The 22404-nt window shown below is 38.4% G+C and overlaps 1 protein-coding gene across 5 annotated transcripts in view; it reads right to left on the bottom strand.

Moving 5' to 3' along the window:
- REV3L (REV3 like, DNA directed polymerase zeta catalytic subunit) overlaps positions 1–22404 on the bottom strand; it is a 203864-nt gene that overhangs the window by 8751 nt on the left and 172709 nt on the right. For all 5 annotated transcript variants that reach the window (XR_014807038.1, XR_014807043.1, XM_021091238.2 and 2 more), the window contains 5 exons: positions 17329–17438; positions 10516–10630; positions 3083–3220; positions 1097–1287; positions 165–411 (listed from right to left, as the gene is read on the bottom strand). Coding sequence is in view for 3 of the 5 variants with exons in the window: in XM_021091238.2 (XP_020946897.2) it covers positions 165–411; positions 1097–1287; positions 3083–3220; positions 10516–10630; positions 17329–17438 (801 nt within the window). In the remaining 2 variants the exon portion in view is untranslated. The remainder of the gene's footprint in view (positions 1–164; positions 412–1096; positions 1288–3082; positions 3221–10515; positions 10631–17328; positions 17439–22404) is intronic.

Below are 22404 nucleotides of genomic sequence, written 5' to 3' on the forward strand. Positions count from 1 at the left end.
ATTGGTAGAAAACGAAACCAGAGGAGTGTAGCATCTTTGCAAGTTTTGGATAATAAAGCATTTGCTTTGTTCACATAGTATATAAATAAAAACTTCAGTCTTCCTGAAAATTTTAAGTAAATTCTCTCTATGGTCATAGCACAGATACTATTTAGTAGGCTTACCCTTGGTAATTCATGATACCAGTTGAAGACATCAATACCAATTAGTGAGAAGATTCTTGCCAGGGGTGGAAGGATCTGCTTGGTGATATAGTAAGTGGCATTCAGTCTCAGAGTCGGGTCCTGCATGACTTCCACTGGACGCCTTACCAGTTGGATAAGCGGTACTCCGGGGGTCCCATAAATGATGACGTATGGCACACGCTCCCCAACTCGAGGCTCAGAGCGCCGGTCATGGGTAAGCATTTTCCTATTTAAGTCCAAATATAATACTCAAAGACTATCATAGAAGGCATCTTTCCAGAAGATTAAATGAAAATTAAACAATGAAACCATGAAAAACTGACAAGGAGTACTTAGAGTTACACCTTTTTGAGAACTACATATACTTCACTTAGTCGGCACTAAGCAGATATGCCGTAAGAGTTTAATAAAACTTACTCTGTAAATTACTGTTACCTGGAAAACAGTATGAGTTGGCAGATATCAACTAGCTTCAATTGTTTCCTATCCCATAAGAGTAAGAATTAACTATCATGAATCTAACAGTGAAACATGAGAGAAAATTTAGCTGGTTAGATGATCTGATTCCAGAGTGATACCATCTACATGCTTGCAGAGATCAATATGAAGGACTACCTAGTGATTCTCATAGAGGAAAACAGTTGATTCCAGGTCTGTAACAGACTACGACTTCACTGAATTTAGTTTTTGCAGGGAAGACCAGAAGAGGAGCTCTGTCTGTCTCTTCAGAGCTGCAACGTATGGGGGGCACCCAGTCACGTTAGTGAGGTTCCATGCAGGCAGGGAAGAGACAGTGTGTGTCTGCAGCTGCAGACTAGGTGTCTTCACTCTAAACCATTCTGAGTCCCAGGACTAGACTTACCACGCTACACTTAAGAGTGCAGAGGGTTGTGCTGCTAAGGCATCATTACCTTGTAAGTTCCAGGGCTGGCACACAGGCTCCAGGTTTATAAGAGGCACTTCCTCTGTACTCCTTGGCAAAGATAAAATCTTGTATGCTGGCCTTTCCTTCCAAAAGCTTCAGACATTGTCGCTGAACATACTGTTTAATTAAACTTATATCTCTTGTTTCAAATAGCAGCTTTAAAGAACGCTCAAGTATCTTAAAAAAAAGAAATAGGTATGCTCATAAGGATAAAATATCCCGTAGTATATTTCATCACTGCTGTTATACTTTCAATTTGATAACTACTGACCCACCTAAAACAATCTGCTATTTACAATCATTGGATAAGACAAATTATCAAAACTGGAAAATGTTTTGGAGACTTACATAGCTTGCTATTTCTAAAAAAGAGTATTATATATGGTTTGAAGAAAATCATATTGGAATGACATGCAGAAGAGACATCTGCTGTGTGATGAGCAACACAAAACATTTAAGTTGTTTCAAATAGCTAGGAACTTTCTAGGCCCAAAAAGCTAGAAATGATTTCATGTATTATTTACCCTGTCATAGAAAGGGCTGGATTCAGGTGGATAGAGAGAAGTTTAAACATCACCACACAGTGAAATAAAAGTTCGTCTTTTGCCCTTTTATGGTGCCAATAAATATATACTAACTGTGATAGAATTTTCTGTGCTGGAACTATTTCTGCTGTAAAATGACTGATATGCAGTGGATTTATTTTTTTTTTATTTTTTTATTTTTTTGTCTTTTTGCCATTTCTTGGGCCGCTCTCGCGGCATATGGAGGTTCCCAGGCTAGGGGTCTAATCGGAGCTGTAGCCACTGGCCTACGCCAGAGCCACAGCAACGCGGGATCCGAGCCGCAGTGGATTTATGTAGTGGATTGAATTTAAATTAGTTCCAGGTGAAAGTTCTATATCTTATTCTGAGTACTGGGAACCATACATATTTGCATGAGTTTGCTAACTTAGCTAAGGTACCATTCTTCCTTCAGAGAAAGAACGCCCTGAATACCTTTTCTAGAAAGAGAATGTAAAAAAAAAAATCTCAAATTCACATAATATCATATATATGATATTATGTGAATTTGAAATAATTGATAATTATCAATAATTGATAATTATCAATCTATTATGCTTTTAATGCTCTCATAAAACTCAAGTTGTACAGTGCTATTCCATTTATGCCACTTATTTTTGGTTTGTTATCTAAGGAGTCTGGCTGGGCCTGAATAAAGAAAAAATAAATATAATATGGTTAAAATGACTGTGGTCGAGAAATTTAGGTAATTAATCTCCCTAACCTGTATTTGTATGCAAGTCAACCCAATTTCAGTTAATCTAGGATGGATTATATTACTTATGAAATTTCTCTGTCGAGCTTCCCTTCTTCATTCTGCTCCACAGCTTATAGGTATTGCCATATAATAACATATCATCTCTAGGTGATTAGGCAGGAAATTTTTATCAAGTTTTCTTTTCTGTTTTTTTTTTTTTTTAAGTAATTGTGATAAAAGGTAAAGTATGGGAGCAGAAAACAGGAAATAAAGACAAGTTGTTTTTATTAAAATTAAATTCTCAAAAAAACAGAGTTTCTCTTACAGTTATACATAGTCATGTATAAGATTTGATTAATTGTGCTTAAAGTTTTTTTTTTTTGGTCTTTTTGCCATTTCTCGGGCTGCTCTCGCGGCATATGGAGGTTCCCAGGCCTAGGGGTCCAGTCGGAGATGTAGCCGCCAGTCTGCACCAGAACCATAGCAACGCCAGATCCGAGCAGCGTCTGAAACCTACACCACAGCTCATGGCAACACCAGATCCTTAACCCACTGAGCAAGGGCAGGGATTGAACCCACAACCTCATGGTTCCTAGTCAGATTTGTTAACCACTGCGCCACGACGGGAACTCCAAAATGTGCTTAAAGATTTTTTACCAGACTTTTTAGCCACTTATTTCTTAAAGATGAAAACAATACAGATAAAACTTACCTTAGAAACAGCAGGGCAGGAATCTCTTCTGACTGTTTCTATTCCTTTTGCATCAAATACTGGGTCCTTTTGATCCAGTGTTTCATACATGTAACCCACATACCTCTTTTTTGTTTGTAAGACACAGGGCAAATATACCTGTGAGGAAATTAATGTCTCCAATAACCATTTTTTCCCAACAATGAGTATCTCATTTTTCTATGCGCTTTTGTCTTTCTAATCAGATGTCAATTATAAAAAAATTTCTATGTATGGCTTAGGGCTCAATAAATTCATGGTACAACACACAAAATGAGTTGTCTTTACTTTCTCGCCACACACTCACTCCTTTACTTGCACTATCAATTTTGCTTCTATCTCAGCTGACACTGCTTTCTCTAAGCCATCAACTATATCTTTTTCAACTATTTAAAAATTACTTTAAATAACAACTACATATGGTACAAATTAAAAAGTCACAAGAGAGTATACAATGAAAAGTCTACTTTCTCCTCCATAGAGGCGCCTGTTATTGATTTCCTATATATTCTGCAAGAGATAGTCGATACAAGTACATGTACTTATATACATAAGGGTAGCTTACCTTCCAAGTCATTCTGCACTTTGCTTATTTCATTTAATGACTTACCTTGGAGGGCATTCCATCCTAGTACAGAAAGCTCATTTTGTTTTGTAACTACATACCTATCTATGGTGGGAGGGTATCATAATTTTTGTAACTAGTTACCTACTCTGGGTCATTTAAGATATTTCCAATCTTTTGGAATTATGAACAGTGTTCCAGGGAACAACCTTGTATGGATTAATCATAGGATAAACTCCTTGAAGTGGAATTCCTGGGTGAATGGATGTGTGTCCCCGCCCCCTTTTATGTTACTTTTCCTCTGTCCACAGGCTTTATCAGTAACCACACTAAAGGTAAACCGTGTAAAAAGTATAAACATGGTGTAAAAAACATAAGTGGTATCAAAGGCAGAAATGATCAAATTAGATCTGATTAAAAAAGATCCAACAATATGCTTTCTGGTAGAAATCCACTTTAAATATAAGGACATAGAAATGTTAGAAAAAAGGTGCACTTATTAACACTAATCAAAACAAAGCTGGAGTGGCAATATTAATATCAGGAAAAGTATATTTCCAGACAAGGAATATTCTCAAAAGTATCAGTTCATCAAGAAGATACATAATCATAAATGTATATGTACCTAATAAGAAAACTTCAAAATGCATGGAATAGAAAAACTGGCAGAACTAAAAGGAAGAAACAGGCAAATCTATTAACTGGAGGCTTTAGCACCTCTCTTCTAGAAATCAACAGAAAATCAGTAAGACTGTTGTTGGCCTCAACATCACTATCAATTAACTTGACCTAAGTGACATCACAGAACATTCCATCCAGGACACACAGGGCTTTTTCAAGGTCACATGGGAACATTCACTAAGAGATCACATGCTAGACCAAACAAGTTGTTTTTTTTTTTATGGTTAAAACTAAGTTTTTATTTATTTTTATTTTTTATTTTTTTTTGTCTTTTGTCTTTTGTTGTTGTTGTTGTTGCTATTTCTTGGGCCGCTCCCGCGGCATATGGAGGTTCCCAGGCTAGGGGTTGAATCGGAGCTGTAGCCACCGGCCTACGCCAGAGCCACAGCAACGCCACAGCAACGCGGGATCCGAGCCGCGTCTGCAACCTACACCACAGTTCACGGCAACACCGGATCGTTAACCCACTGAGCAAGGGCAGGGACAGAACCCGCAACCTCATGGTTCCTAGTCAGATTCGTTAACCACTGCGCCACGACGGGAACTCCCTAAGTTTTTATTAACAAGGTTTTTTCCTTAATTCATCTAATATCCATCTTTAATATTAAATAGGAATAATATGCTCCATAGTCTTATGCTAATCCATGAATACTTTATTCCAGTTTGGTCCTCTCAGATACTTACAACATGAATTTATGTTCTAACAGGTAAAAGGCATAAACTACCAAATACTTAACTAAAAGCAACTACATTAGAAAGTGAAATTTTATAGAATTTTATCATTAGATTATAGAGGAAAAAAACAGGATAAAATTTTGTTCAGAAATCTTTTTATTACTAGGTTATTGTTATACCTTTTCCAGAACAAGTATAATCTTCAGAAATTATACAGGGGAATTTATCAATATTTAATAAGGTCTTATTTAGCTGAAACGTGATTTTAATTGTAAAAACCATCTCTGGTTACACAAAAAAAAAAAAAAAAAATCAAAAACCTTACTGGCTTTTACTTGCTTTTACAAATGTCCTAAGAAGTCTTTTTGCCATTTCTTGGGCCGCTCCCGCAGCATATAGAGGTTCCCAGGATAGGGGTCTAATCGGAGCTGTAGCTGCCAGCCTACACCAGAGCCACAGCAACGCAGGATCCGAGCTGCATCTGCGACCTACACCACAGCTCACAGCAACGCCGGATCCCCACTGAGCAAGGGCAGGGACCGAACCCGCAACCTAATGGTTCCTAGTCGGATTTGTTAACCACTGCGCCACGACGAGAACTCCACAAATGTCCTAAGAAGTCTTAAGCTAAACAATATTTTAAGTAGAAAAACTATCTTTTAAATAGTTTGGTATACTATTTTTGTGGTTTATGTACATATATTAATTGGTTTCTTTTACAGGAAACCTAACTACAAGTTTATCACATTAAGTAAGCACTGTGAAATAAAGGCAAGAGGGTAATCATCTCTTAAGAAAAAAAAATCTGTATGTAATAACTGCAGGTATCAAAGATATTCTTATTTAGTGGCCGATAAATGCCTCCTACAAAATACAAACCAAAATATATTTACTGGATTGCTTTCCATATTGCAGCTGCCCTCTGGCATCCAAAGCAAGGATTTATCATAAGTAAGAGCTGCAGAGCAGTTCATGTAGTGGTTAGTTTAGGTCAAGGCTTTTTTTCGAACTATCTATTTTTTTTTTTCTTCCTTACTGCTCCTACCCCTGGCAGTGATACAGTATTATTAAAAACATTAAGTACCTGCGATTTATGCTTCAGATCAAGACATCGTTTGAGTAATTTCAAATGATGTACAGCTCTTCACATAAAAAAGATGGCAAATAACAAACTTTAACAAACTTAAAAGCGCTGAAATTACACAGACTATGTTCTTTGACTACAGTGGAATTAAATGGAAAATAACAACAAAAAGACTTCTGGACTATCCTTAAATATGTCAAATTTAACCTACTTCTAAATAACCTATAGGTCATTATCACTGAAGCAAAAGCATACGATATCAAAATCTGAAGCTAAATTGGGAGTTCCTGTTGTGGCTCAGTAGTTATGAACCTGACTAGGATCCATGAGGACTTGGATTCGATCCCTAGCCTCGCTCAGTGGGTTAAGGATCCGAGTAGGTCCAAGACTAGGCTCAGATCTGGTGTTGCTATGGGTGTGGCCTAGGCTGGCAGATGCTGCTCTGATTCGACCCCTAGCCTGGGAATTTCCATATGCTGCACGTGCGGCCCTAGAAAGAAAAAAAAAGAAAAATGAAGCTAATGTGGTTTGAGGGAAATTTATATCTTTAAATGTTTATATTAAAAATATTTGTTTATAATCAATGATTCAAGCTTCTAAACAAGACAGGAAAAGAGAAGCAAACTAAACCCAAAGTAAGTAAAGGAAGGAAATAATAAAGAGTGGAAATTAATGAAATATTTCTTCAAAAAGTTCTGTGAATGGATAAACCTCTAGCTAGAATGATCAAGGGGGAAAAGAGAAAAAAATAAATTATCCATACCAAAACTGAAAGGAGGGTTGTCACTAAAGATTTTATACATATCAAAATCACTATAAGGAAGTATAAATCCATGTCAATAAATTTGACAAGTTAGGAAAAGAGACAAACTTGACAATCACAAATTTTAAAACTGACATAAGAAGAAAACCTGAATAGTATATATTAAAGACATTTAATTTCTAATAGAAAATCCCACCCCCACCCCATAATAAAATTTTAGGGAGTTCCCATCATGGCTCAGTCGTTAACGAACCCCTTGTATCCACGAGGATGTGGGTGCGATCCCTGGCCTTGTCTAGCAGGTTAAGGATCTGGTGTTGCTGTAAGCTGTGCTGTATGTGGCATACTGGGCTTGGATCTGGCATTGCTGTGGCTGTGGTGTAGGCCATCAGCTACAGCTCCGATTTGACCTCTATGGCCTGGGAACCTCCATATGCCGCAGGTGCGGCCCTAAAAAAAAAGATAGGAAAAAAAATTTCAGGACTTCAATGATGAATTTTATCAACTATTTAAGAAAAAACAGTAACAATCTTACACTTTTTCTTTCAGAAAGTAGAAGAGGGAACACTTGCAACTCATTTTTTGAGGTCAGCTTTTTTTTTTTTTTTTTTTCTGTCCCCAAATCAGACAAGGACAGTACAACAACAACAGAAACTACAGACCAATATTCATCATGAACATATGCATCACAATTTTTAAGAAATGTTTGTGTTCTTTGAGAAGTTTTGCAGTATTTAGGTTCATGTCTGGCGTTACTAAGGTCACCATCTCTTCGCTTTGCTAGATAGGTTAAGTGTCCACAGCATTACACATACTTCTAGGACAGCACTGATCATTATTTTGTTTTCTAATTTTTCTCCCCTCTCCCCTCAAATTAGAATGCTCACTCTTCAGGGCAGATCCCATATCCAATCCTCTCTGAATCTCTTCTAGCACAATCCTTGCTTCAGAGTAGCTGCATGATAAACATTCAGGAGTCATCTTTCATTCTCCTCTCCCTCTTTTATCTTTCCTACACTCACTCTCCTAAAACAACCACATCTAACTGCTGTCCAGTCTTCTTTCTTAATATCTCTTGAACTACTGTTTCTTTATTTTCACTAGTTCATCTCACTACTTCGGGCTCTACAGGCTGCAGGAGGCAACCTGTTTTGAGATTCTCTTGCCAACCCATCTCCACTCCACTGTGAGGCCAATCCTCCCAAACAGCTGTCATGCTCTTTTTGGATAGACTTTCTTATTTTATTTTTGTCTTTTGTCTTTTTAGGGCTGCACTTGCGGATATGGAGGTTCCCAGGCTAAGGGTCTAATTGGAGCTGCAGCTGCTGGCCTATGCCAGAGCCACAGCAATGCCAGATCTGAGCCTCGTCTGCGACCTACACCACAGATCACGGCAATGCTGGATCCTTAACCTGCTGAGCGAGGCCAGGGATCGAACCCGCAGCATCATGGTTCCTAGTCAGATTCATTTCTGCTGCACCACGACAGGAACTCCTGGATAAACTTTCTTGAAAAAAGTTTAAACAGTTTAGTTTGCCATTTAAGACACTCTATAATCTGCTCTTAACTTTATTTTTCCAGACTTCCCTGCTCTACTGTTTTCCCATATTGTGTGTTTTCAATTCCACAAGCTTCTATATGCCATTTTCTTCTGTGCACAATGACTGCAGTGCAATGGCTGCCTATTGAAATTCTAGCCATTTTCTGAGACACCATGAAATATTACCTCCTAAGTGGAGCCCCTCTCTCCAGCCTGGGAGGACCAAACACCTCCTTTTCTGTTTTTTTTCTTTTTAGGGCCGCACCCACGGCATATGGAGGTTCCCAAGCTAGGGGTTGAATCAGAGCTGCAGCTGCCGGCCTACATCACAGCTACAGCAATGCCAGATCTGAGCTGCGTTTGTGACCTATACTACAGCTCACGGCAACACTGGATCCTTAACCCACTGAGTGAGGCCAGGGATCAAACCCGCATCTGCATAGATACTAGTCAGGTTTGTAACCCACTGAACCACAACAGGAATCTTCTAATCTTTCCTTTTAAATTACTGGCTCTTGGAGGGCAGCACTGTGTCTTATGTTTCTTTGCATTCCACCCCTATCCTAGCTCAGTATCTTTTATATAAAAGAACAAAACACGTATTTTCTATCTAAAGTAAGTGAAAACAGATTTTTTTTTTTGTCTTTTTAGAGCTGCACCTGCGGCATATGGAGGTTCCCAGGCTAGGGGTCCAACTGGAGCTGAAGTCGTTGGCCTACACAACAGTACAGCAATGCAGGATCTGAGCCATGTCTGCGACCTACACCAGAGTTCATGGCAATGCCAGATCCTTAACCCACTGTGCAAGGCCAGGGATTGAATCCATGACCTCATGGATGCTAGCTGGGTTCACTAACTGCTGATCCATGACAGGAACTCCCAAAAGTAAAGTGAAAATAGTCAAAGGTCCTTGTGGCAGACTGTATTTACTAAGTAAATAATATCTCCCATCCCACATGGCCTTCTGATATTCTTCCCACTAATAGATGGGGGTCTATGTTCCCTCTTCAAATAGGCTATGATGCTATATAATTTTGAGACCATGTCATAAAAAGCAGAAGAGCCTTCATCTGCTTCTCTTTGGGATATTCATTCCTAGAACTCAGCTATCATGCTATGAGGGAGAACAAGTGGTCCCAGGGAAAGGCCATGTGTAGGTGTTCTAGCTGTCAGCCCCAGCTAATATCCTGAACAGCAAGCACCAACCCTCAGATATGAGACTAAGCAAGCTTCAGTGATTTCAGCCCTTAGCCATTGGCTGAGGACCCAGACACCGTAGAACACAGACAGGCCATCCCTGCTGCATCCTTTCTCAATTCCTGACCCATAAAATCCATAAGTGTAATAAAATGGTGCTTGTTTTATACCATTAAATTTGGGGTTACACAACGATAGTTTTCATTTCTTTATATAAGACATTACTAAAAAATTTTGACAAAATTATACAAAACTAAAGGGAAAATATTTCAAATTTAACACATTCACAGACCTATATGCCATTACTGATTCTGAAAATACACTGAAAAAGTGAGAAATCTTTAGAAGGTATGCAAATTTTTTTTTTTTTTGTCTTTTTGCCTTTTCTAGGGCCGCTCCCATGGCAAATGGAGATTCCCAGGCTAGGGGTCCAATCGGAGCTGTAGCCACCAGCCTACATTAGAGCCACAGCAACATGGGATCCGAGCCGCGTCTGCAACCTACACCACAGCTCTTGGCAACGCCGGATCCTTAACCCAATGAGCAAGGCCAGGGATCGAACCTGCAACCTCATGGTTCCTAGTTGGATTTGCTTTTTTTTTTTTTTTTTTTTTTTGGCCATTTCTAGGGCCGCTCCCGCGGCATATGGAGGTTCCCAGGCTAGGAGTCGAATCACAGCTGTAGCTGTCGGCCTACGCCAGAGCCACAGCAACGCAGGATCCGAGCCGCGTCTGCAACCTACACCACAGCTCACAGCAACGCTGGATCGTTAACCCACTGAGCAAGGGCAGGGATCGAACCCGCAACCTCATGGTTCCTAGTCGGATTCGTTAACCACTGCGCCACAACGGGAACTCCAAGAAGGTATGTGAATTTTTATACGTGATTATTAGTATTACATTTCTCTTACCTTTTCAAACTTCAGTTTCACTGGTTTAGGATTGGTAGCAGTTACAGCTTCAGCAATTTCCTGACCAATCTTAAAAGACTGCTCCTTAGTGGCTCCTTTCAGTAGCACAAACATACTAAGAGAATTAAAAATAAAGTACAGTAATGAGCAAGTAATTGTAACAAAAGTATTTTTCCTGCCTAATGCTTTAAGACCAAAGAAAACATTTTTCTTTCTTTTTTGGCCACCCCATGGCAGTGGCATGTGGAATTCCTGAGCCAGGTATCAGATCCGGGCTGCAGTTGCAACCTAAGCTGCAGCTGTGGCAACGCCGGATCCTTAGCCCACTGTGCTGGGCTAGGGATTGAAATCTGTGTCCCAGCACTCCCAAGATGCTGCCAATCCCCTTGTGCTATAGTGGACTCTCCCCAAAGAAAATGTTTTCCCCTTACTCTTCCTTATGAAGTTGCTTCCTATCTGAGTTTTCTTGTTTTATCACACTTTTTTTGTGTACTCATGATATATCTTGTTACAGATCTTTAAGACATCTAATGTTTCTAGTTCAGCTGCACACACAGACCAGCTATCACAGCTTCTAAGAAGGTCCTGGGTAATTCCTAGACATTTACAGCTTTCTATGACAGACAACTATGTCAATCACAAATTAAAGAGAAATGGAAAATTTACTTGTCACATGGGAGGAAACTTCCTTCCAGAACCACACAACTTAGGAAATAACACATGTATATTTTAAAATGTATGTTCGTTGAAGAACAGTCAGAAAACACAAAAAGGCACAAAGAAAACAGCCATTTATAATCTAACCATTCAGAAAAAAAGACACTACAAACCTTTTGTGTCTATCTGCAAATCTTTTCTCATTTGGGATCACAGACCATAAAGTTTGATAGCTTTCTCCTTTAACTAGTACACTGTGAACATTTTCCTATGTCATTTAGTTGTTTTACATTAACAGTTGTACTGTATTTCAGGGTATGAATATAGTATAATTTAACCAAACCCCATCACTGAAAATTTAGGTTATTAATTTTTTCTAACATTTCATATAGAATAATTGGCATACTTTCTATGTCCTTAGAATAAATTCCTGGAAATGAAATCTCTGGATAATTGGTATACACTAAAAATATTTTTCTGAAAGATAAATGTCAGGCTGAATTCCAGAAAAATACTTCTGATGTATAATCCCACGTAGGTCAAGAGGGAAGGATTTCTAATATGGATAAAAAAAATTCCAAGACCAAAAACACTAAAAAAAATACAAAAGTATTGGGCATTTTTTTTTCTGATAGTTACCTTTGTAATAGCACTTTGCATTTCAGTATATATCACAATTTGAGACCAACAGAAATAATGGCTAATAAGTATGTTTAAGTAAGACAGATTTCAAAGTTGATCTTCATTTACAACTTTAGTAGAAAGACAGACATTAAGTAGTAGAAATGGACAATATCTTAAAACACAGGCTTCAAGATTCTTGGAGCTACATAAACCAATCTTATTATTTCTTAAATGCTTTTATATTGGATTTTCAATCTCATTTGGATGGTTTTTTTTTTTTTTTTTTTTTTTTTTGGAAAAGCTCTTTCTCTGCCAATACTGGAAGATAGTTTTTTTCTTAGGGTTTGTTCTGAAAAGCTTAAGAAAAGGAGTTCACTATTATTTAAGTTCTTTAAAATAAAAATTTATCAACTCGAATTAGTTTTAACATTCACTAAGGCACAGCAAATAGGCTTTAGATAGTTAATATACCTTTTTCTTTGGCCGAAACCATGATCTATACCACAGCTGTGGCAACACCGGATCCTTAACCTGCTGTGCCATAGTAGGAATTCCCAGTTAGTTATACTTCTAAGGTAGGCTATATTCTGAACCATCTGAAGCTTTTTATAATACTTTCTTTCTAGGCCCATTGATGCTCATTATACCAGTATAGCCTTTTTTTATTTTTTGCTTTTTAGGACCGCACTTGCGGCATATGGAGGTTCCCAGACTTGGTGTTGAACTGGAGCTGCAGCTGCTGGCCAATGCCACGGTCACAGCAATGCCAGATCTGAGCTCTGTCAGCGACCTACACCACAGCTCACAAAAATGCCAGAATCCTTAAACCACTGAGTGAGGCCAGAGATTGAACCTGCATCCTCATGGGTTTTAACTAGTTGGGTTTTAACTTGCTGAGCCACAACAGGAATTCCTAGACTTATTTTTAAAAAATAGATTATGAAAGATTTCAAAAATAAACTTTATTGAGATATAATCTGCATATAATAAAATGAATACATTTTTAAGTGTTCAGTTCCATGAGTGCTAACAAATGTACGGATCTGTTATGGGTTGAATGTGTCCTCTCAAATTCATATATTTCAATGCTAACCCCTAGTACCTCAGAATGTGACTGTATTTGGAGACAGGGCCTTCAAAGAGATGACTAGTTAAAATGAGGTCCTCACTTAGGTGGTTAGGGTGAGCCTAATCTAGTTTCCTTATAAGAGGAAATTACACCAAGAAACACCAAGAATGGACATGAACAGAGGAAGATCATGTGAGGACACAGTAAGAAGGTGTGCAAGGCAAGGAGAGAGGCTTCAGGAGAAACCACATCTGTTGATACCTTGATCTGACACCTCCAGAACTGTGAGAAAATTAATTTCTATTGTTTAAGCCACCAAGTCTGTGACAGCCCTATAAAACTAATGTATTTGTGTAATCACCACCAGCATCAAGATATAGAACACTTTTGTGACTCCATAAAGGTCCCTTGTACTTCTTTGGAATAATTCTCCACTTTATTCCTGGCCCCAGGCAACACATGACCTGCTTTCAGTTCTATAGATTAGTTTTGTTTTTTCAAGAATTTTATGTCATATACAGTACATAGCTATGTCTGGGTTCTTTCACTCAGTAGATTTTTTGAAATATACCCATGTTGCTGAAGCAACAGTAACTGGTTCCTTTTTGTTGCTGAATAATATTCCATTATATGGATATGCCATCCATTTATCTACTGATGAACATCTGGACTGTTTGCAGTTTTGGACTATCAAGAATAAAGCTGCAATGAAGAGTTATATCAAGTCTTTGTGTGGACCTAAGTTTTCATTTCTCTTAGGTAAATAAATATCAAGGAGTAGAACTGTTGAGTCATATGCCAAGGGTAAGTTTAACTTTAGATGTAAATGCCAAATTAAAAAAAATTATTCTTAAAATGCTCAGATACAATGATGAACTGCTTATACACACATTTCTACAAGTTCTAGAACAGAGAAAACTAAGCTAAGCTGTAGAAATAGAAATTAGATAAGTGGTTGCCTGGTGGTAGGGGATGAAAGTGAAAGACTACAAAGGAGCATGGCAGAACTTTCTATGGTGATATAAATGTTCTATATCTTCATTGGGGTGGCAGCTGGTTACATGGTTCTATACATTTTGTATACTGAACTATATATACACTGTGCACTTTTTTGTTAAAAATTATGCCTTGATAAAGTTGATAAAAATTAAAGATATACATACTTTACATCTTAAAGGTTATTATTATAGGGTATATATTTGAGATTTTTACCTAGTAGTGTAAGTGAGTTTGAGTCGATCCATGCTGTTTCAGCTAGGTGTTTGGTTTTTTTGCTTTTTAGGGCCAAACCTGTGGCATATGTAAATTCCCAGGCCAGGGGTTGAATCAGAGCTGCAGCTGCTGGCCTACACCACAGCCAGCAATGCGGGGTCTGAGCCTTGTCTGTGACCTACATCAGAGCTCACGGAAATGCTGGATCCTTAACCCAAGAGCCCAGAGATGGAATCCATGTCGTCATGGATACTAGTCAGTTTCTTTCTTTCTTTTTTTTTTTTTTTTTTGTCTTTTTGCTATTTCTTTGGGCCACTTCCGCGGCATATGGAAGTTCCCAGGCTAGGGGTCCAATCGGAGCTGTAGCCGCTGGGCTACGCCAGAGCCACAGCAACGTGGGATCCGAGCCGCGTCTGCAACCTATACCACAGCTCACAGCAACGCCGGATCCTTAACCCACTGAGCAAGGGCAGAGACCGAACCCGCAACCTCATGGTTCCTAGTTGGATTCGTTAACCACTGCGCCATGACGGGAACTCCAACTAGTCAGTTTCTTAACCCACTGAGCCACAGCAGAAACTCCCTTGGCCAGTTTTATTTGGAAGTAAGCTTCAAGAGAGCTGGCCAGGATTAATCCAAGTTTTTGGTCACTTGACAGAATAAAGGTGAGAAAGACTGTTTTAAAATAAGTTTTTTTTTTTTGGGGGGGGGATGCCTGTGGCATGTGCAAGCTCCCAGGCCAGGAACTGAACCTGTACCTCAGCAGTGACAACAAGGATCCTTTAATCACCAGGCCACCAGGGAATTTCTAAAATAAATTTCTAAAATTAATGTCTATTTGTCTGTCACTGGTGCTTTTAATCTAGTTAAATAACCTTTATTTTGGGGTTGATAGATCCAATTTCACACTTAGAGCAGTGATTTTCACATGGGATGTGGAGTTGAGTGGGAGAATCAGAGGCTCTTCTCAATTATACTCAGGTGAATTTCCCAAGAGATTTTTTTTTTGGTTGTTGTTCTAGTTCCCCACCTCCCTCTGCTGCCCCCGAAGTGTCTGTCTCGGTCAAACATCCTTCCCTATCCTACCTGAGAATCAATGCTTATACAGAGCTTCAACTAGTGGGAGTAGGTCTGTCCCACTCCAGTAGGATAAATATTGAGAAGCACTATTATATAAAAAAATTGTTTGAACCACTACAATGAAGAAACAGAGTGTGTTTGTTATACTTTCTAAATGAACAATAATGCATAACTGCTTTAGAAAGAGAAACACACTTCTAACAGGGTCATTTTGATGATCTGATAACCAATCTCCCTTAGCTAGACCTCAGATTCATAAAATCATCAGTCCTGAAACTGAAGGGAGGGAGCAGTCCTTACTATGAAGGGAGTCCTGATTATGAAACTATAGGGAGGCAGTGGTCATTCACCATCATCTATCAGATTGCCTTTATTCGGATGATAACCTCAGAGAAGCTTAAGCCATTTTCTGATGGCCATACAATCAGCTAGGAGTACAGCTAGAAAGAAAATCCAGATCTCACTCCTGGTTAAGAACTCTTTCTCTTAGAGCATTATCTTTTGTTCCTAGAACAGTCCTTCTCAGTATGTTATCACTGTTGTCCTCCCAAAGGAAAAAAGTTAAATTTAACAAGAGGAAACAATTACTAAGGAATAAAATGTTGTTGGGTAGGCTCGGGCTTTGTGGGGCCAAAACCCACTGTACTAAGTGATTTTGCTCCTCAAGGAGCAGAATTGCCCAGTTGGGGCCATATGCTTACCATTGAGAAGGTAAAGCCCTAAAGTGAATTGCTCTTATACAGCATATTTTGACAAACATTTGTTTAATGAATTGGATGATGAATGATTTCAAAAGTTATAATGATACTGCAAATACATTTTCTTGATTAGAATCATAAAATATCTGTGATATCTGATGTAGAGAGATACCAATTTATGGTTCCACTGCTAACTAGTTGGGTGATCTCAGACAAGTTTTCTTATCCCAGGGGAATCTGCTCCTATGTAACATCTGAGAATGTCCCTCCTAGGGTGTTTTCCCAACTGCATCAAAGCTCCTGACCTAAAAGTCCTCTCCCGGCTTTAACATTCTGAGTCTGTTTTTCGGTTTGTTTGAATTCCTAAAAATCTTAAAGGCTAATAACATGATCACAATCAGAATCATGCCAACTTCCGACTCTGGGTGCATGTTGTCAGTGACTGACATGTAGGAGCCTGAATTAAACTCAACAACTTAAATGCTTAACGTTCTCTGCTTTCCTAAATATTTTGCGAGGAGCTCTGCTAACGAGGTACACAACTATGTTCTAGTAATTTTTATTCTGCTAGACTACTCAGAAGAAGCAATTTTACAGAGCAGTAAAATGCCCAAAGTCTAAGTGAGGAGCAGCTTTTGATGAGGAACAGTAAAGACTGGATAACCAGGCCCTGGAAAACCTGAAACGATCCCAACCTGTAGTAATGAAACACCTGCTACGTGAGGCAAGGGCTCATTCAGCATTAGTAAGAGCATGTTGATTGTATGTGCGTTAAATAACCAGAGAAGATTAAATGAAGATTTACCTAGAGAAGATTACCTAGAAGCTATTTTCAATGATTAGAAGCATTATCTCTGACTGCTCCACTGGACTGTAAAGTGATCAGCACTCCTAAGGTAAGTGTTCTTAGAATGGTCACACTGTGGCTCAAGGATTTGGCATTGCTGCAACTGCAGTGCAAGTTCAATCCCTGGCCTAGGAACTTCCATATGGTGTGGGTATGAAAAAAAAAGACTCTGACTCAGAATTCAAAGGCAGTCCTATCCTTTGTCAGGCTATGAATGATGGGCTTCAGGAAGTGAGTGAGCCTCTGGAATCAAATGGAAAACTGTACTTGCCTATATGCACTATTTATAGAGCTGCAGCTATCTGAGGAATTCTTCACATTAAAAGCTGTTTTTTTAGGAAGACTAGACTCTTGCACATACAGATTTTATAGACTCCCATCTACCTGGATACCAGGAGGGATGCCATGGGCATCTTCACAGTCTGTGACTCAGGTCACATACATTTTCTGTCTCTTAACATTCTATCTGGTAAGTAAGGACCTGTGTTAATTCCAATCACAAGATCATAAGGACTGAAAAGAACCTAGGACTCTATTTTGGGGAAGAATAACCCTTAAGCCATTTCAAACATTGAAATGACTATCTCAAGAGACGCAGAAAGACAACCACAAATAGAGGTCATTACCTGTCAGTATCACCATACACAACCCTAGCACCCCACTTCTTGGTATCATTCACCAGTTTAATAGCTCGTTCCAAGGTTTCTCTGGCTTTGTGAACAATACTATCGCCAACCTGTTGGTACAAAAACATTGGAAATGATTTCTTAACATTGCTTAGTATAAGATAATAAACTTTAACATACAATACTTAATTTTAATTACTAAATATTTCTAAAAATGAAACAAGGAGAGGAGTTCTTGATGTGGTGTAGTGGGTTAGGAATCTGACTGCAGTGGCTAGGGTCGTTTTGAAGGCGTGAGCTTGACCCCCACTCTGGTGTAGTGGGTTAAAGGCCACGGCATTGCTGCAGCTGCAGCATAAATTACAATTGTGGCTCAGATTCAATCCCTGGCCTGGAAACTTCCATATGCCAAGTGGGTGCAGCAAAAAGGGGAAAAAAAAAAAAAAAAAAAAAGGAAAGAAAAAAGGAAAAAGAAAAAACAAACAAGAAACAGGAAAAAAGAACATTAAAAAGAAAACGAAACTGTCACCAGTGCCATCTTTCTTCCTACAAGTACTCAAGAAGAAAATGAGGTGGATAAATAATCTAAAAGAAGGAACCAATCAATATACAGACTTAGCGGTGAGTTTATCAATAAGTATACAAGGTACACAGCTGCATTTGATCCTAGGAGAATAAACCTTGTTTATTCAAGGACTTTCTAACATGCTTTATAACTGATTAGGCAGGAAATGACTCAATGCATGTGCATGAATGTGTGCACATGCATCTTCCAAAATTTTTCTGCTGGAGTGTTAAAGTTTCAGGATCATTAAAGTTAATGCTGAACCTAAATATTAATGATTGGTTACACCTAGTTTTTAGATAATACTAAATACAAAGAAAAATACACAATTATATGGTGGAAAATATGTGTTCAATTTAAATCAGCTATGCAGACATATGTCTAACAAGGGTTCTTTCATTGGTGATTGGTAAGTTTTAACAATGATCATCGCATAAGCTGACAAAAAGATGGATCCTGACAAATATGAGAAGCAAGTGAATTATATTTCATAGTTGAACTGAGGAGAGTAGTACAGTACTACTGTTTCATTTATTAGAAGAGCTAAGAGTTGGGGAAACTGCCATTCAGCATAAATGGAACATTCCTTTTTAAAATTTTAATATAAGAATTATACACTTTTTCTTTTGTGTTAAGATGCAAACAGTACTTACAATGATCCTTCCTTTTTTACTGTAAAATCGGAATTACCTGAACTAAATGCAGGATTGACTAATACTTAAAAGGCTGTTTAAAGCTGTTTATAAAGGAAATATTAAGTATATGAACAAAGGAATACATAAAAAACTGAAAGCAGAAACTTAAGAGTTTTAAATTAAAATCATGAATCCTGTTGAGACCTTTAGTGCTTTAGAAAACCTTGAGAATATGACTATAATACATTAAAAAATCATGTCATCTAATTGAAATTCAAGGTTTTGCTTTTCCTTTTTTGGCTGCCCTCGCAGCATGTGGAACTTCCTAGGGCAGGGATCAAACCTGAGCCACAGTAGCTACCTGAGCTGCTGCAATAATAACAGCAGATCCTTAACCTGATGCATTACAAGGCAACTCCTTAAACAAATTTTAAATGAAGAGGTAGAAAAAAAATTAGGATAATGTGGAAATGGCCTAAGAAAAGATGTGCTATTCTGGTTTTACATTATTAATAAAAATCATTTCTACTTTTTCTATTAGATCATTTAGATCAGTGTTTTTCAAATGCGTATAATAATATGAATCCCTAGTGCTGACAAAGTATTTTTTATATTACCTAAAAATATATGAACATGCAATTAGATATAAGCCTTCACAATTCAACTATGAAACCAAGAAAATCTATCCAGTACAAACAAAATCATATGATCAAAAAATTCAAATGAATATTATTTTTTTAATTACAGGTGGTGTTTTGCTGTTGTCAGTGTGAATATGCCATGGATTGCCTTGCCCAGGTTTGGTTTTGTTTTTTCCTTTCTCTGAATATTTTATTTTTTAGAGCAGTGTTAGGCTGCAGAACTGGAGAGAAGATAGAGATTTTCCAAATCCCCTGGACCTCACACATGCATAGCCTCTTCATTATCAACATCTCCCACCACATGGAGTATTTGCTACAGCTGATGAAACTACACTGACACATCATTATCACCCAGAGTCCATAGTTTACATTAGGATTCATTCTTGGTGTTGTACATTCTACCGGTTTGGACAAATATGTAAGGCTATGTATCTACCATTATAGTTTACAGAGTACAAGTGACTCATGAACAACATGGGGGACTGGGTCTAGAAGCTGCCATGACACCAAAATCCATGGATGCTCCAGTCTCATAGTTGGCCCTCCATGTTCATTGTTCTGCATCCACAGATTCAACTAACTGCAGATCATGTAGTACTATGATATTTATTGAAAAAAATCTGAATATAAATGAATCCATGCAGTTCAAACCTGTGTAGTTCAAGAGGTAACCTAAAAATCCTCTGTGCTCTGCCTGTTCACTTCTTCCCCTCTGCTCTATCCTGACATGACTGATCTTTTTACTGTTTCCACAGTTTTGATTTTTTTAGAATGTCATATAGTTGGAGTCACATAGTATGCAGCCCTTTCAAATTGGCATCTTTAACTTAGTAAGACGCATTTAAGCTTCTTTCATGTCTTTCATGGCTTGAGAGCTCCTATCTTGTTAGTGCTTGATCCACTGTACCTAGCACTGTATCTAGTGTTGAAGTCCACTGTGTGCATGCACCACAGTTTACTTATCCATTCACTTGTGGAAGGACATCTTGGTTGCTTCCAAATTTTGGCCACTGTGAATAAAACTGCTATATGATAATCTTTAGGTAATTTGTGCAGGTTTTTATATGAACATATGCAACCAAGCAGGACCCTATGAAGCCTTCCCAGAACTGACCTCCACTTATGCTCTCTGCCTACCTTTGTGTCCACAGAATATTTTAGCCAAATAATTGATTTAATCAGAGAAGTGAGAAAATACAGAGAAAAAGGAAAAGAGTCAAGCAAGACAAAATAATAATTTAGCCATTCAACAAAGTCAAGGACCTTTCGTTCTTTCTCAAGGACTATAGACAATATTCTGAGCCATGTCCTTGGAGCTGTTTTGTAGGTGCTGAGGACCCCACTGGGTGGAAGAAGTTAACCATTTGCTGACCACAAGCATGTAGACCCCAGATGAGTTGGAACCACAAGGTTGATGATGATGACTCCGAAATTACCTCACCACCAACCAGCAGACCACATGCTGCTCCTTGAACACTGTAAAACTCCTCACTGTGCCTGGGTGGGGCACGCCACAGTCTTGAGGCATTAGCCTGCTGTTTCCCTCTTTGCCTGGCAATTAAAGCTACTCTTTGTTTCCTCCAACTGTCCCATGTTTCTCTTCAGCTTCAGTGTACAAAGGATGTTGTATTTTGGATAACAATCCTTTATCAAATATGTCTTTTGCAAATATTTTCTCCAAGTCTGAGGCTTGCCTTTCAGTCTTTTGATAGTGTCTTTCATGGAGAAGAAAATTTTAATTTTAATAAAGTCAAGCTCATTAATTCTTTCTTTCATGGATCATACTTTTGGTGTTGCATCTAAAAAAGCCATCACCAAATCCAAGGTTATCTACATTTTTTCGTATGTTATTTTCTAGGAATTTCATAGTTTTGAGTTATTTAGGTCTATGATCCAATATGAGCTAGTTTTTATGAAGTGTGTAAGGACTATGGCTAGATTCATTTTTTTTTTTTTTCAGGTGGATGTCCAGGTTTTCCAGCACCATTTGCTGAAAAGACTATCTTTGCTCTATTGTATTGCCTTTGGTCCTCTGTTAAAGATAAGCTATTTATGTGTGCCTATTTTTGGAATCTCTATTCTGTTCAACTGATCTACTTGTCTATATTTTTTTTCCAATACTACAATGCCTTTGTTACTGTGGCTTCACAGTTAAGTCTTGAAGCCAGGCATGGTCAGACATTATTCTTCTTTAATACTAAGTTGGCTATTCTGGGTCTCTTACCTTTTCAAGTAGGCTTTAGAATCACTTTGTCAATATCAACAAATAACTTGCTGGGATTTTGACCGGGGTTGCATTGGATCTACAGATCAATCTGGGGTGAACGGACATCTTTTTTTTTTCTTCTTTTAGGGCCATACCTGCTGCATATATTAGTTCTCAGGCTAGGAGTGAACAGAACTCTAGCTGCCAGCCACAGCCACACCAGATCTGAGCCAAGTCTGTGATCTACACCACAACTCATGGCAACTCTGGATCCTTAACCCACTGACTGAGGCCAGGGATTGAACCTGCATCCTCATGGACACCAGTCGAGTTTGTTTCTGCTGAGCCACAATGGGAACTCCATGAACTGACATCCTGACAATACTGAATCTTAACCATGAATGTGGAATATCGTTCCATTTATTTAGTTATTCGATTTGTTTCATCAGTTTTGCAGTTTTTCTAGTATAGCTCCTGTACATATTTTGTTAAATTCATAACAAAGTATTTCATTTTGGGGGATGCTAATGTAAACAGTATTATGTTTTAAATTTTGCATTCTTTTTCTTCATTGCTGGTACATACTATTTATTAACTTTGTATCCTGCAACCCTGCTGTAATCGCTATTAGTTTCAGGAGGTTTTTTTTTTGTCAGTTCTTTTAGATTTTCTACATAGAGAATTATGTCATCTGGAACAAGGACTGTTTTATCTACCTTGCCAATCTGCATACCTTTTATTTCCTTTGCTTGTTTTATCAAATTAGCTAGGACTTCCAGTATGATGGTAAAAAGCAGTGATTAGTTGGGACATCTTTGCCCCCCCCCCCCAGCCCCGGCTGCACCTGTGACATATGGAAGCGCCCAAGCCAGGGGTCAAGTTGGAGCATCAGGTTGGGGCAATGCTGGATCCTTAACTCACTAAGTGAGACCAAGGATCAGACCCCAGTCCTCATAGAGATAATGTCAGGTCCTTAACCTGGTGAGCCACAATAGGAACTTACCCTTTGTCCTTTTTTTTTTTTTGGTC

Source organism: Sus scrofa, chromosome 1, assembly GCF_054392235.1.
Source record: "Sus scrofa isolate SSC_HxYL_T2T_F1_AM1 chromosome 1, Sscrofa_HxYL_maternal_Yorkshire_Landrace_v2.0, whole genome shotgun sequence".
NCBI classification, from domain to species: Eukaryota; Metazoa; Chordata; class Mammalia; order Artiodactyla; family Suidae; genus Sus; species Sus scrofa.